Raw genomic sequence first — 15,661 nt, 5'->3', positions numbered from 1 at the left:
ATCACAGCTGTAGTTTTATTGATTTTTTTAGAAACTGGACTCCTACAAATGCTTTTGGAGAGTTTATATCTTTTTACCACTAGAACTTTCTGTTTCTATTCTTAATTCAGGTTATTTTACAGCAATACATTCAAACCATAAGAAAGTCTAGCAAAAGTACTATTCCTTCAAAAAAAAGCAGACCTATCTCAAGAAGAGTTCTGTACCCTTAGCAGTCCACCTGTATTCATCAAAGCACTAAGCACATGCGTAAGTACTTTTCTGAATATGGATGGACTTATGCTGATATGTAAAAGCTTGGCTGAAATGGGGCCTATATATAATTATACTGAAAAATATTTAGTGGATAAGTTGGGTTTATTTTCTTGTGTGGTTTTAATTGATGATTTAAATGATCAGTGCATTTTTCCATTTATTAAGTACTAATTACATTACTTACAATAAACATTGCTAATTTATGTGCTCAAGAACCAAGGATATTAAGGTAATCTACAGAATTAATTCATATAAACATTTCTTACCTGAGCAGGCTTCTTCTGAACCACTTGTTGCGGCTGCAAAGAAAAGTAAAGATTAGCCCTTTTATGAACAAGAAAATACATTGAGATCATATTTCATTTTCTAAGGTCTGAAACAACATATAGACAAAGGACCAAATTCAAAGATGATGTGAAAAATAGTGGACATCTCCTGCACGCACTCAGACGCCCTAGTCATACTTACATCCCCTCGCTCAGTGTGCAAAGGTGTCTCAGTTGATGTAATGCACACTGTGTGGAGGCAGACATATATGTAAGGGTAAATTAAAGCAAGGTGAGGGCTAGGTTAATATGCACCTTCCTCCAGCTCCTCAGGGTGTGTATTATAGCAGCTTTACACATCAGAAGAGGGGGTTTACACAGTTATAGAGTCTGAATGTAGAGGAGTCTGTTCCTGTAAGGGAGTCTGCCTTATAGCATCTTCTATATCCCCTCCGAATTTGTCCCCAAAGATGCAATTTTAGTTTAGTTTCAAAAGTAATTTTATTGATACTGTGTTAGATTTTGATATGTGTATGTGAGTACATATCAAATAACTTTTGGGAAGCTTATATTCCCAGAAATTTCCCTCATATCGGACACTGGGCATTCTGTAAGCAGGCTGACCCCCATTCAGTCTCTCAGAGCTGTTTGTGTGGCTACAGGCGCACATTCATACTCCAAAAGTGGCATTTCTGTGGTCCTATGTTCTGGCTGGCCCGGGAATGGGCACACAACACCATTGCAGACCCCTGATGATTTTACTCATTCCAGCAACACAGGTAATTCCAGCAGAGGATGGGGGGGACGGGTGAGCTAACATAAACACACCAATCTCCTTGAGCCCAGGTCCTATCTGAAATACTATCTCTGTAGCTCTGATGACCTGTAGAGCATGACCTCCACAGGTCTTGATAAAGGCACAAAATAACAAAACTACTTAGCACTCATAGAGGGTGAAATCCTGGCCTCACTGAAGTCAATAGGAGTTTTCCCAATAACTTTAATGGGGCAAACTTGCACCCACTTAATTTTTTTTAGATATATTCAAAGCACAGTAGTGGCATCTAATGATTTTCTTCCTGGCCATTGCTTTCTGGATGTGTTGCCTATTCCCAACTTTGCCTGTTCCCAGCTCAAGGCCTGTGTTTGTCTCCTTACTTGGGCATGAGCCAATAAGTCATTTGGATATCCAAAGGCTAGTTTTCATTATAGCGTGTTAGAAAATCGCTTAAACTTTTCAAAATAAACAATTTGATGTATCTGGGCCTTCAGAGCAATATTTTAGTGGGTGAGAAAAATCAATGAAAATGTAAAACAAAAGTAACTGACGCTAGGATCAATTTAGACTGCCCACCACAAAGCATTCTATTTCAGCAATAGAGACTTTGTTTACCTGCAATATCTTTCTAGTTCTATGGAGTCCTGTTAATGATATATTTTTGTATCTGTGCATAAAGCTCTAAGGAAATACTAGAAAAGAAAGTGCCATTTACTAAGTCCATTTATAAAAATCTTAGCACTGACCCTTTCTTTTCCATTAGATAACCGTGCAGTGGAGAAGCAATCAAAAATGCACACTTTTTTGTTGATGTCTTACCCAGGTGACCACAGGCCCTGGGCTGATTAGCACATTGGCTGCCTCTTGGGAAATTAATGTTGGTGCAAAGAGATGATTTGGTTCAAAAGAATCATTTGTAAAACTAGAATTCATTGAGCTTATCAATAATCTCAATCATTAGCACTTTCCTGACTTTTCTTCCCCCTGCTGATTATACCTGTACACATGTTTACTCACAAACCACACAAAATCCACAGACATTCTCACTGGCTGACTTGATTCCCATAGCTCAGAAATCCCCATTTTTTTTGGCTGTGGACCCGGCATTCATGTGACTGTTGCACACTGTAGCTCAATGAAATCCACTGAAAGAGCTGCCAACTCACCAAATTTTCCATGAATTAGCTCCTGACACTTCAATGAGGGGAAAGACAATGTCTGAAACAAGGCCAGCTCTGGCTCCTTGCCTGGTATGTGTCACAGTAATTCTACCAGCTGCCCTTCCACACAGCACTTCATACTTTTCAGACCACCAAAAAGACCCTTGAATACTTTCAATACCAGTTGGGGTTAGAGCTGCCAGTATGTTTTCCCAGGCTCTGGCACCCGATGGCTTCAGATTGAATCTAGAAAGTTTTGTGTATGTTTGTTTTGTTTTTATTTTTATGAATGGCTTTAGTAGAGGACTCTGATTGAAGCACAATACTGCAGTCATTCATAAAAAGTGAAGGGAAAATGTTGTACTTTGCCTGCCTGGAAACTGTTTCTGATACTGACCAAGTTTTATGAGACTCTTACTCACTTGGGACCTTTGCTATCTGACTGCTGGGAGCAGTTTGTTCCTTGCTAGCTAGAGTTCTTGTGATTCAAAATACAGTGGATTTGTGGTCTTGGATATGCTGCTTATTATGCTTTTATAAGGAAGAACTGTATGACTTAGATTAAGCTTTAAAGCAGGGGTCAGATACTCAGCTGGCGTAAATCAGCATATTCCCTTGCAGCCCATGACATTTAAAGCTTTGCCACTTAGAAAACAATGATTTGTATGAGCTGGGCTCCTGCAGTTTGAATCAATGGATGCTTTGTTTGCATAAGGACTGCAAATATTGCTTGGTAAAGTCAAGCGAGATTTAGTCTGGTTCCCTGAGGCTTTTGGAGTGTCCCCTGCCTTGAAGGCAATGAGAGAGTTCAGGGAAACTGACTCTGCACAGAATCAGGACCTATGTGTCCTGCTCTAGTGATGCTTTCTTTGACTGAAGTGGCTGCGTATCTGTTGGCTCCTTTGTCAACTCTGAAAAGCTAATGACGTAACCTCCTCTGCTCACTAAGCTTTCACTTCATTGTGTTAACAGATCTCTGCATCTTCCAATGAGTGTCTTGAAATGAGACACCTCTAATTCAAAAGGTTGTTGCATTTAAATGTACAACTTGCTGAGGTGAAAGAGAATTCATCTTGGATATTAAAAAAAAGTTAGCGCCTATAAAAAAATGCCAGAGACAAAGGACTTTAAAGAAATCCTTTAGAGCAAAATAACATTGTACACAGAACTGGAGAGCCCTGAATAAAAGACTCCATCAGCTGAGAGTGTCACTTATGGATTCTGTACAGCAAAGGGTGGTATCTCTGACTGTAATCAAAGATGTGTAGTCTTGATTATTTCAAAGATCACATTTGGGGTAGCTTAGCTCAATATATAACTTTCAAGTCTTATTTTTTGCCTAGTTTAAAAGTAGACTATTTTATATTGCCTGGAATTTCAGTCACAAGTCTGGACACGTGAAAGCAAAATTCATCTCTTTTGGTAAAACACGATTATAAGACACAGTCTTATACTGTGTCCTCAAATTCATGCACTACAGGGAATACAAAGCAAAAGTGTTAAAATGCTGGCAGATATTAAAAATATTCATGTGAGAAGAGAACTTAAATAGCAATAATTTCTTTTAGTATAAAAAGGAAACTAGAATAGAGCAGGATTTTCTTCACCAACTTTAAAATTGTGTTGTTTTAGTGTGCTAGCTAAAGCAAAATAAAATTAACTGTATACTTTCATGGTACGATACTGCACTTTGGATGGAAAAAAACAACTGTGGTGACAACATGAACAGACCTTTCATATGTCTTATCCTCAGCTTAAACTTCCCACAGTTAAATCCCAACTCCTTATCTTTCCTAACAAACCTTCTTCACTTCCTTCATCCTCTATCACTGCTGTCAATCACTACCATTCTCTCTGTCACCCAGGCCTAGGGATTAGTTTTGACTTCTTTTCTCTTGCCCTGACATCCAGGTCATATCCAAATCCTGCCACCTTTTCCTTCTCAACATCCGAGATGCATCCTTTCCTTTCCCTCCCCACAGTCAAATCTCTTGCTCAGGCCTCATTATATCCTGCCTCAATGACTACAACGTCCTCCTCTAAAAAGTCTATAATATCAGATATTGTCTACCTGTGTAGGGAACTACAGACCCTGATCAAATCACTTCTTAACCCGTCTCTTCATAGACTAGTTTGAGCTTGTTTACTCTCTCATTGTAAGACATGATCTCCAGACCACAAATCATTTTTGTAGCTCTTCTTTGAACCCACTCAATTTTTTTTTAAACTGGACACATTATTCCAGCAGTGGTTTCATCAGTACCAAATAAAAAAGCAATATCATCTCCATACTCCTGCTCAAGATCACCCTGTTTATATTTCCAAGTAGGAATGCCAAGTTAGCCCTTGTTAGTGTTTCATACTTGGACGTTCACGGACTTTGCTGAATGCCAAGCAAGTAATCCTTCCAATGTTTTCAGTATTAATTGGGAGACTTCAATAACTGAATGATAAGTTAGATTTTGAAACGTCATGGCGCTGGCTGGAAGAATATGCATAGCTTTTCCTTTAAATAAAATGAACAATGCTGGAACACATATCTAATGATTACAGATGAAAATACTATGCATGAATTCAATCCACTAATTGATTTCTGTCCCCAAAGTGCAGCAATACACACTGTTCTTAAGTATTAAAAGTTTGCATTTGGATCTGTCTCTCTCCCTTATTAAAGTGAGCTTACTGCTGTGAAAAGTGCTAGATGGACAATCCCTGGAGACTACAGTTCTCTGTTTTACTCACAAGCAAGTACAATATCAACAGTAACAATAAAATCATACGTCGGTAGCTCTGTTGGTGAGATTAGCAAGAAAGGTGAAAAACTAATGGCAGTTATGATGGTTACACTAATGCCAACTAAGTACTGTATTGAGACAATCAACTCATTTCAGAGCATTTGTAGCTCTAATTTAACAGAAATGTAAAATGATATGTACAAATCCCTGCTGACCTACACACCCAAGGAGGTTCAAGAACTCAAATAATACTAGCTAAACTGAAATTAATCCAAACTAAAAATATATCCCTCCAAACAATTTCAAGAGGTGGCACAATTATTCCTGTTGTAACCTCAACCTCCCTCAACCAGTTTTAATCCAACTTTGCCCCCGCCTACTTGACAACTGTGCAAGACGTGCATATTTGGTGATCCATGTTTTGGGAGATTGGGAGTGGATCCTTAGTTATGGACAAAGGCTGCTTTTAGCTTCTTAACTGCATACATGAATCCACAATGCAGAACTTGTGATATATTGGCTTATATATATATATGCATATTCTTGCCCTCTAGCCAATAGAACCAGGTATGCAGGTTTCTCAGTTGGAGACTACTGTGTACTACAGTGGTTAGAGACCTAAAAACAGTATATATGTCCAACCGTCACCAAGAGCTACAGCATATTCTCTATTAGCTCAGTAAGTAAAATGCCTGAAAATTTTGGGAGCAAAAGATCATGAATTCTATTGCTACAGCCCATGTTTACAATTAACAGGCAACCATGGTGTCTGTGTATGCTCACAGCCATGGGTCACTAGAATCTAACAGTAATACCATCAGGCCCGTATAGTGCAAAGATTTCACAGTGCTCTGTGTAGTCTCATAAACTGGGATAATAGTAATCTGTGGAGAATTTTGGCAAATATGTGCTATTTCTAGCCTTTATTTTCTACCCTACTTGGTCCTACTTTTAGATTTCAATAGCAAAGACAAAGGAGGATCATTGAAAAACTATTCATTAGTTTATTAAACTGATCTTCCTGCTGCTGAACTTAGTTTTATAGAAACTCACAAACTTCCACAAGCCACACCACTGGAGACCGATATCTTTTAGCCTATAGCAATGTAAACACCACTCTCATCCTAATTGTTAATGGCAGTAGCAAGGAACTCAGTTATCTCAATAGAATATTTAATAGGATATTTCACTGTTTGCATATTCAAAACTTAATTATAGGAAAACCTGTTCAGATAACAGAAATTTCAGGCTGTTACATGTATATCCAATACGACAAGCACATTAGTGGAGATGAGGATTTAACAGGCAATAGTAACTTTTTATCTAGGTACTTTTATGGCCTTTGTATTTGATCTCCTTGGGTGAAATTCTAGCCCCATTAGTGTCAATGGCGGTTTAGTCACTAACTTTAGCGGAGCCAGGATTTCACCCTTTGAGTTTACACAGTGAAGGCTATCTTCACAACAGAAGGCTAGACGCCTGTTATGTTTTTAATAGTTTTAGGTTGTGGGGAAAATATCAAAACATGAGAGAAATCCCTGGGAAAGAGCTAATGGGTCAGATTCCGCTCTCATTTACAGCAGGATAATTCCAGTGTAACACTAATTTAAATGGATTTACATCTGGATAACTGAGAGTTACTGGCAGATTTTCCACAAAAAATTCTTCAAGTTTGAAAGGAATTGTTGGCAAGTAAATTGGAAAAGTCTCATTTCTTCTCAACTGTTAATTACTGATCAACAATATCCAACAGAGTTTATCAAGGATGTAATCAAGACTCAATGCACAGCAGGTGAATGTAAATATATTTTACACTCTGTTGCCTTGATATAAAACATTTTTGATTATTTTAAATATGTCAACCATACTATCAACTACACTTCTCTTAAACTTCTAGGGAAGTACAGGTTACAAAATAATTAGTCATTCAAAAGGGGCTTATATCTCTGAGTGAAGTATATAAGGCTGGTCTACACTGGGTGGGGGGGCGGAATCGATCTAAATTACGCAACTTCAGCTACGTGAATAATTTTATTCACGTGAACAACGTAGTTGAAGTCGACGTACTTAGATCGACTTACTGTGGTGTTTTCACCGCAGTGAGTCACCTGCTGCCGCTCCCCCATTGACTCCGCCTGCGCCTCTCGCAGTGGTGGAGTACAGGAGTCAACGGGAGAGCACTTGGGGATCGATTTATCGCGTCTACACTAGACGCGATAAATCGACCCCCGCTGGATTGATTGCTGCCCGCCGATCTGGCGGGTAGTGTAGACATACCCTAAGTCAGATTCTCCACTGTGTTACACTGTTGTAAAACCAGTGTATCTCAGCTGAAATCAGTTTTTTAAGTCATTCTCTATATGTTTATATTGAATTCAAATATGGGAGCCCACTAATAGCCACAACCATCAGAAGCTGTGGTTTAGGGCCAAAGTGTGCTTGGTCTTGCTCAGATTCACTGTCTGGAGGAGGGCACAAAAAGTCTTCTCTTCTTGCACATCTTGATTGCAGTGCCTGCATCATCATTTTCCCTGTTCCTTGCTCTCTTTCTGCCTCACCTCTTCATTTTTTTAGCATTCCCCCCATTCCATTCACTTTTCTGAAACTAAGGGCTTGTCTATATGGCATGGGCAGTGAGTGAACACGCCCTTGAGGGAGGCTAGCCCCCAGCCCTCCCCTTCTGCCTCCCTCCCCCACCGGAGCCCAGAGTACCCTCCTCCTGCAGCTGCCGCCCTCCGCTCCCACACCCCAAGCCCCCGTGCATCAGGCAGGCGGTATGGTGGGCGGTGTGGCTGGAGCACCCCAGCTCCAGAAGGGTGGTGCGGCCAGAGCGACCCCAGAGCACTGGGCAGGCAGTGCAGCTGGAGCAGCCCCAGCCCTGGCGTGGCCCCAGCCCCGAGGTCTTGTGTTCATCCGCCCCAGCTGGCCTGCTCGCAGCCTCTCAGCCACAGAAGAGCAAGAAGGGAACTGAAGCAGGCAGGAGGAGGTCTGGGGGTGGAGCATGGGCAGGGAAACACCAGGCTGTTTGGGGAGGCACAGCCATCCCCTGTCTATGCTACCTGCTGCCCATGCTATATGGAGACTTAGGCCTGGTCTACAGCTTCGAGAATAGCGTAGCTGAACTCGAAGTACCCTAGTTCGACTGACTTACCCGTCCAGATGCGGCGGGGTCGAACTCCGCGGCTCCAAGGTCGACTCCGCCACCGCCGTTCGTGGTGGTGGAGTTCCAGAGTCGACCGGAGCGCGCGGGGAGTTCGAACTATCGCGTCTTGATTAGACGCGGTAGTTCGAACTCCGAGAAGTCGAACTCACCGCGTCGACCCGCGTGGTGAGTATGGACCTGCCCTTAGTGTGTGGCAAGCCGGGGTGCAGATATACAGTGCACCAGCCTGCAGCGCACTACGTGGCTGTTTGTTTGAAACAGCAGTACATCATAGTGCACTACGGAACTTTGGTTGGCAGCAGGCTCCACTGGCTGCTTAGTACATGACAAGCTGATGCAATGTAAATTCATACCCCAGCCTGCCATGCACTACGTCTCTGTATAGACAAGCCCCTACATTTTAAAACTTTAATGTGACTTTTTAAGAGCTCTTGAAAAGTGACAAACTGACAGCTGCAGGAACTGAAGCGCCCTGTTTATCCTCAGAACAGATAAAATATGTGGTTCTCAACCAGGGATCCAGGGCCCCCTGGGAGGCTGCGAGCAGGTTTTAGGGGGTCCGTCAAAATAAACCGGAGAGCAGGGCTAGCATTAGACTCGCTAAGGCCAAGGGCAGAAAGACGAAGCCCAAGCCCTGCCACACAGGGTTGAAGCGGAAGCCCGAACAAGTTAGCTTTGTGGGGCCCAGTGCGGTGTGGGGCCCTGGGCAATTGCTCTGCTTGCTATCCCCTAACACCGGCCCTGGCTTTTAATCTACTGGATACGCAGAAAAACAGTTGTTGTGGCACAGGTGGGCCGTGGGATTTGTATAGCAAGTTGGGGCCGGGGGCCTCAGAATGAAAAAGATTGAAAACCCCTTTAACGGACCTTTGTCTATGATGCCCAATCAATATGCATCAACCTGAATCTAGAGGGGCTACTTTTAAGGGAGAGAAGGTGGTTCAGTCTCTTTGCCTTTTCTGATAATATTGCCAACTAAGGTCCCACTTAGTGCCCACTGTGGTGCTGATTTTTGTGATGTTGTGAATCTGGTCCCAGGGTGCAACATGACAAGAATCCAGTTTCTTCCCAAATGTTTTCAATAACCTAAGCCAAGGAATCTGACACACAGCATCATATGTGTGTGGTCATGCATGTCTTTCCAAGTAACACTTTCCTAGTTGCAGCCAATTACAGTTTCTCCTTCCTTTTATCTGCATGCTCTGCTGCAGCCACTGCCTTTTGTTTCATGTTTTCAGCAGCATCTTCTGAAAAAAGAGAATGAGGAGAGGCTCATATCTCACTGAATGAGATGATGTGAGAAGGTGAATAAAGAGAAACATGATCTTTTGGGGTGGGTTGGGGCTTACAGGGGATGTGGATGATATCATCTGTACTGTGCCTCTTTCACAGCCATGTTTGGTACAGGGTTTATGCCTTTTGATGTTCTGATGGTTTGGAATTGACACCTGACAATTACATTGGATAAGCTGCAGTGGAAGTCATCTGAATAACCATTGTGGCTAACCTTAGCGTATATATCTGAGAGTCATCCATGCTGAACAGCGACAATCGAATTTCTGATAATGTTTCAGTGGGAGTCAAGTGCTTCATTGTAAGTGATCACTTGGCTTGGTCCTTCCCAGCAAGCCAGTCCCATTTATGGCCTTCCACTACTCTGCCATAGGCTGGAAGGATTTCCCTCTAAAAGAGTTGCCTACAATGAAATGAGAGCAATCAATGGAGCTACACCCATTAATAGCAGCTGAAGATCTGGCATGATATATTTATCCTGAATGTCTTGAATGTCTGAGCAAATGTGCTGGTAGCCAACTGGTTGGCTAGAGATGTTTTTGTATGTCTGGGATAAACAGATGTTTTTAAGGTGCCATATTTGATAATTACTGTTGCATCCAGGACAGGGTTGCCAACTGTCTAATCACACTAAGTTGACCATCCTTGCCCCGCTCCCTGCCCTGCCCCTTCTCCCGAGGCCCCATCCCCACTAACTCCATCCCCCCTCCCTCCGTTACTTGCTCTCCCCCACCCTCACTCTCTCGCTCATTTTCATCGGGCTGGTGCAGTGAGTTGAGGTGTGGGAGGGGGTGAGGGCTCTGGCTGGGGGTGTAGGCTCTGGTGTGGGGCCAGAAATGAGAGATTCAGGGTGTGGGAGGGACTCTGTGGTGGGGCAGAGGGTTGGGGTGTGGGAGGGGGTGAGGGCTCTGGCTGGGGGTATGGGCTGTGGGGTGGGGCTGGAGATGAGGGGTTTAGGGTGCAGGAGGGAGCTCTGGGCTGGGGACGAGGGGTTCGGAGTACGGGAGGGGGCTCAGGGCTAGGGCAGGGGGTTGGGGTGCAGGAGGGGTTTTGGGGTGCAGGTTCCGGGAGGGAGTTTGGGTGCAGGAAGGGGTTTGGGACTAGGGCAGGGGGTTGGGATGCGTGAGGGGTTTCAGGGTGTGGGCTCTGGGCAGCGCTTATCTCAGGTTGCTCCCAGGAAATGGCGACATGTCCCTCTGGCTCCTAGGTGGAAGCATGGCACGGGGCTCTGTGTGCTGCCCTCACCTGCAGGCGCTACCCCTACAGCTCCCATTAGCTGCGGTTCCCAGCCAATGGGAGCTACGGAGCTGGTGCTTGGGCAGCGCGCAGAGCCCCTGTGGCCACCCCTACACCTAGGAGCTGGAGGGATATGTTGCCACTTCCTGGGAGCTGTGCAGAGCCATGTAGGGAGCCTGCCAACCCTGCCAACTGGACTTTTAACGGCCCAGTCAGCAGTGCTGATCAGACCTGCCAGGGTCCCTTTTTGACCAGATGTTCTGGTCGAAAACTGGACACCAGGCAACCCTAATCCAGGAAACTGATGCTGCTGTTGCAAAGTTTCTGAGAGAGTTCTAGTGGAGTTTGCTGAAATCCTAGCAAAGTTTTATAAGGGAGTCATTATCCTTCATCCAAAATATAAATATATTTTCCATGTACCAGAAATACACTAGTGGCTTAGTCAGAGATAACAGAGGGATGGGGGGAGGACGCAGGGTCACATCCCCCACCCCCAGATTTGCTGCTTGGTTTGTACTCAGCATGCTCACATGGACTGAGCATGTTCATTTACACTGCTGCCCTCACTCTGCCATCCCACTATCTGCTGGCATGGGTCGTCTCTAGGCTTAGTGCTGCATTATTGTAGGTAATCCATTTCCAGACATGCAGGGAAGACATTGATGTGGAACCATTTTGCTGTATGGTACATTAGATGTTGCACTTGGCTCATGTTGTTATATTTGAAAAGGAATCAGGGGTGTGTGTTTCCCAGGGTTCAAAACAAATGATTTGTGCAATCCTTGCAAAGCAGCATGAAAGCCAAATTGAATTTTTGCTATGTTTTTACCATCCAGACAACAAATGCAACATCTCCATATACAGTATGCTGTAATCCACAGTATGTAATAATAGATTTAAAAGATGTTAGCAAAGCTAAATTCCTCTTTATTCGCTGAAATCAGCTGTTAAAAAAACTGATTTATGGATGAATACTCAGCCTCTGTAATAACCTACCCATAACATCCTGGTAACCATAGCGAAAGGAATGGAGTGTGTTCGTGTGTGTGTGAGAGAAAAAGCTCTCACTTCCTCTTCCTGCCAAGATGGCAGCAGCCTCAGATGGTGGGACTGAAAGGGGCTTTATTCTTCCAGTACGTTCTCTGGATGTGAAGGTGCAAGAATCCATCTATTTGGAGATTGACTCAGAAGTTACTGTGCATAGACTGGTGGATCCCGTCGTGCTATTGGCTGATGTTATGATTAATAGATTCATAGATTCCAAGGCCAGAAGAGACCATTGTGACCATCCAGTCTGACTTCCTGTATAACTCAGGCCATAGACCTTCCCCAAAATAATTCCTAGAGCATACCCAATGAGCCTTGTTTCTGTGGTGCCTTGAGGTACCTGTGGGGAAGCTGACTTGGGAATTGCTCTGGGGTATGGGGAAGGATTTGGGGTGAAGGGACAGGCATTCGGAGTACGTATTCAAAAGGAAAAATAGTTTGCTTTGCAGCTCCTTGCTTTGGGGAGCAATTGCCAGAGGGAGCTCTGGGAAAGGAGGGGTGGAACTATGTCCTTTTACTCTGGGAAATGGTTTGCAAGGCATGTCCTCCATTTAAAACACTGCATAGAGTCTTGAGGAGAGGCAGGAATACAGTGGAGCTTGGCCACAGTTGGGCTGTATCAGTAATACAGGGGTAAAGGACAATTTAGTAGCCACACGTGTGGCCTTCCCATCCCCTGTAAGTTGAGAGGAGGTAGTACTGGAATCTCCTCTGTTGCAGGGGCTCCATTTGCTTTAAGGAACTCCACCCAGGGGATTATTCAGCCTCTTGACCAGAGGGAAAAGTGGCCCATAAGAGGCATTTTTAAAGAATCTGAAGTGGGGCCTTTTGTTTTTCTTGCCCCTGAGGTTCCCAGCAACACAAAGGGAAGCCCCCATGCTGAGGAGGGAGCACAAAGGCCTGTTCTGAGTGAGCAACTGAGGAACAGTGACAATAAGGAAGGACCTGAGGTGTCTGTTTCCAGCATGGGGTTCCCAAGGGGCTGGATAGGAAGAAGTCCCATGCAACAATCACAGCCAGTTGGGGCCAGGCGTCTGGGCAAGCCCCCTCACAATGAAAGCATTGCCCTCAGCAGAGATACATGATTGGACTGCGCTACACAAGGGACATGCACAAAAGTCCCACTAGGGATTTTGTTGTTGGGACTCTGTTAAGATTCTTTAGGGTTCTCTCCTGCATGTCTGCAAGCTGTGATATACCTGCCAGGCAGCAGAGAATGCCATGTCAGAGTTTACTCTTATGGAAAAAAGGATTTTTTTTCTGGGAACAGTTTGGAATTAGGAACAGGACGAGGGATTGGGGTGACATAGTAGCCATTCTTTATTCCATCCTGCTATGAAGCCCATGACTACTTTATTCTGCAGCGAAAATGTACATGAAGCAAAAGTGCTGCACTGAGTTCCAAGTAACACTAAAGTGGTGCAGCCTCCGATTAAAGTTTCTGATGGATTTAGGGTTTGGAATGGTGAATTTAAAGGTACCATTAACCTCTTCCAGATAAATAATATTGTGCAACATCTCCCCAATACATTTTACTTAGGTTTGAAGTGGGGTTACTGTAGGGATCCCGGGCAACCACTCACTCTACAGGGCATTTTAGTGTGTCTGGGGAATGAAGAAGTGCATGTGCTGTAGTTAGGGTGACCAGATAGCAAGGTTGAAAAATCAGAATTCGGGGGAGAGGGTGTAATATTTGCCTATATAAGACAAAGCCCCTAATATTGGGACGGTCCTGATAATATCAGAACATCTAGTCATCAAGGCTGTTGTTCTAATGCAAAGAACTCAGGACTACAGGGACTTCAACAGATGCAACATGCGTGGGAGAAGTGAACATGTTTATAGTCAGACATGGCCTAATAGGGAAAGAAATCATTCCCAGCCTTGCAAGGAACCTTCCTTCTTCCCTGAGCCAGAGGCTCAGAGGATTTCGAGCAGCCCTGCAAGGGTTGTGGCAGGGCCTCTCTACTTCTGGGGGAAGGACTGGGGGACTTTGTTTGTTACTGATTCAGGATTGGAAAGGGGTCACGGTGAGGGAGTGGGAACCACTGAGAGCCAGGATGATGCAGTTGGGGAGATGAGCCCTAGTAATGTGGGGGAGACTATCAGAGATGGGCAGGGGGGAAAGGAGAAGGGAAGGAACTGGGGAAGGAACATTTGCAGGCACAACTGGATATGCAGGAATCCCAATCACCAGGGATGGACAGGCAGGCTACGGGTATGGCAGACTTGCTAGCTGGGAGGCAGGTTTTGATGTGCTCAGCTTCAGGAAAAGAAGAGTTTTTGTGCAATCAGACGAGGAAGGAGAGGATCCACGGAGAATGCTAAGTAGCTGAAGGTGGCCTGCAGCTCTCCAAACTACACAGGATTTTCACAATTCCAACGGGTAACAGGTTTTCTGTATAGGTGCTGTTTCAGATGACAGAGAGCAGGCATTACAAATACCTTTATTTGGGGAGGCAGAACTGAAAGTTATTGGGCTTGAGCAATTTCAGAAAGAACTGCCAGAGTTGGGATCAGGATCTGGGGACTCAGGATGCCCTCCCTCCCCCCCGAGTTGACAACAATGGACTAGTCAATAAGAAAAAATTGGCCAAAGAAAAGGAAGGCGTGAGAGAGATGAGTTAGATGGAGGGATTATCAGCAGTGACATGATGGACAACTAGATGAGGATCACAAGTACCCGTAAGAACTCGGAGCTGAGCCTTTGTTTAGATAGTACTGAAGGTTGCAAAGTGAACCATATGTTTCATTCTGAGTGTATGCCAGAGGCAGATGATCTTTTAGTTTTTGGAGGGGCAATATTTGGATCTGGTGGGGATCCAGGTGTGACAAGGAAGCTCAGAGGGATTGGAAGAGGGACCTATCTTTTTGGTCCACAGTGCTGGATACTTACGAAGGAGTAGGGATACTGTTTTATACTTAGGCAGTGTAGGTACAGAGCGTGGTAGAACTGCAGCTGGGAAGGGGATTCTTATTTGATTTCTGTTATTTGCATGTGAGATATCGTTGTGTCAGCATCTTTGATCCACAGTGTCAACAACTGAGGAAAGATCTTTTTATAGAGGTTGCTCCTCTTGACAGTTGTTTTGTACAGGGGATTTTAATTGTTTAGCTGCAGTGACTGACGAGTGAAGCAACACCTACAGTATTACAAGCTGATGAATCTTAACTTACAAGTTGTGTGTGATACTCCTGGGTTAAAGGATGTTTTTGGGCATCCTCGTTTAAGAAAGGAGGGAGCATTTATATTTTTTTTAGAGGGGAACTGTGTAGTCGATTGGACAGGGTGTATGTGAAAACCACCACAGTGATCAGATTCTGTGCAATGCAATCTGTAGTTTTCTGACCACTGCTTGGTCAGAGTATGGAACAGTGATGTTCCATACCTTGCAGAGTATGGAACAGTGATGTTTGGCTGCAGTTATTGGAAACTAAATACCTTACTCAATAATGCTATTGCAATCAGAAAGATTGAATACATCTTTATGGTATGAAAAACAGTTCGGGAATTTTATGCATCCCAAAGTGACCAAGCAGAGCCTGGTGATTTCTCTACGTTCCTTTTTCAAGCTGCCTGTATACAACTGATTACAAGCATTATTTAGCATTGCAGAGCCATTTGAGAGGTCTTGATAGTTGACTGTGGGCTGGAGAATGCATAGAAACAAGTGTCTTTAGAGGAATTAAAAAGGAAATATTACAACGGTACAGGAGAAAGCTGGAAT

The 15,661-nt window shown here is 44.0% G+C and overlaps 1 protein-coding gene across 2 annotated transcripts in view; it reads right to left on the bottom strand.

Moving 5' to 3' along the window:
- HMGA2 (high mobility group AT-hook 2) overlaps positions 1-15,661 on the bottom strand; it is a 172,410-nt gene that overhangs the window by 29,358 nt on the left and 127,391 nt on the right. The window contains exons 1-2 of one of the 2 annotated variants that reach the window (XR_006576336.1): positions 8,346-8,404; positions 522-554 (exon numbers count right to left, since the gene is read on the bottom strand). Coding sequence is in view for 1 of the 2 variants with exons in the window: in XM_045002386.1 (XP_044858321.1) it covers positions 522-554 (33 nt within the window). In the remaining variant the exon portion in view is untranslated. Of the gene's footprint in view, positions 1-521; positions 555-8,345; positions 8,405-15,661 lie in introns of those variants that run through there. The other variant, XM_045002386.1, reaches the window with a different exon arrangement.

The sequence above is a fragment of the Mauremys mutica genome, chromosome 1 (genome assembly GCF_020497125.1).
Source record: "Mauremys mutica isolate MM-2020 ecotype Southern chromosome 1, ASM2049712v1, whole genome shotgun sequence".
Classification (NCBI taxonomy): Eukaryota; Metazoa; Chordata; order Testudines; family Geoemydidae; genus Mauremys; species Mauremys mutica.
This window is presented reverse-complemented; position numbering and strand designations above follow the sequence as displayed.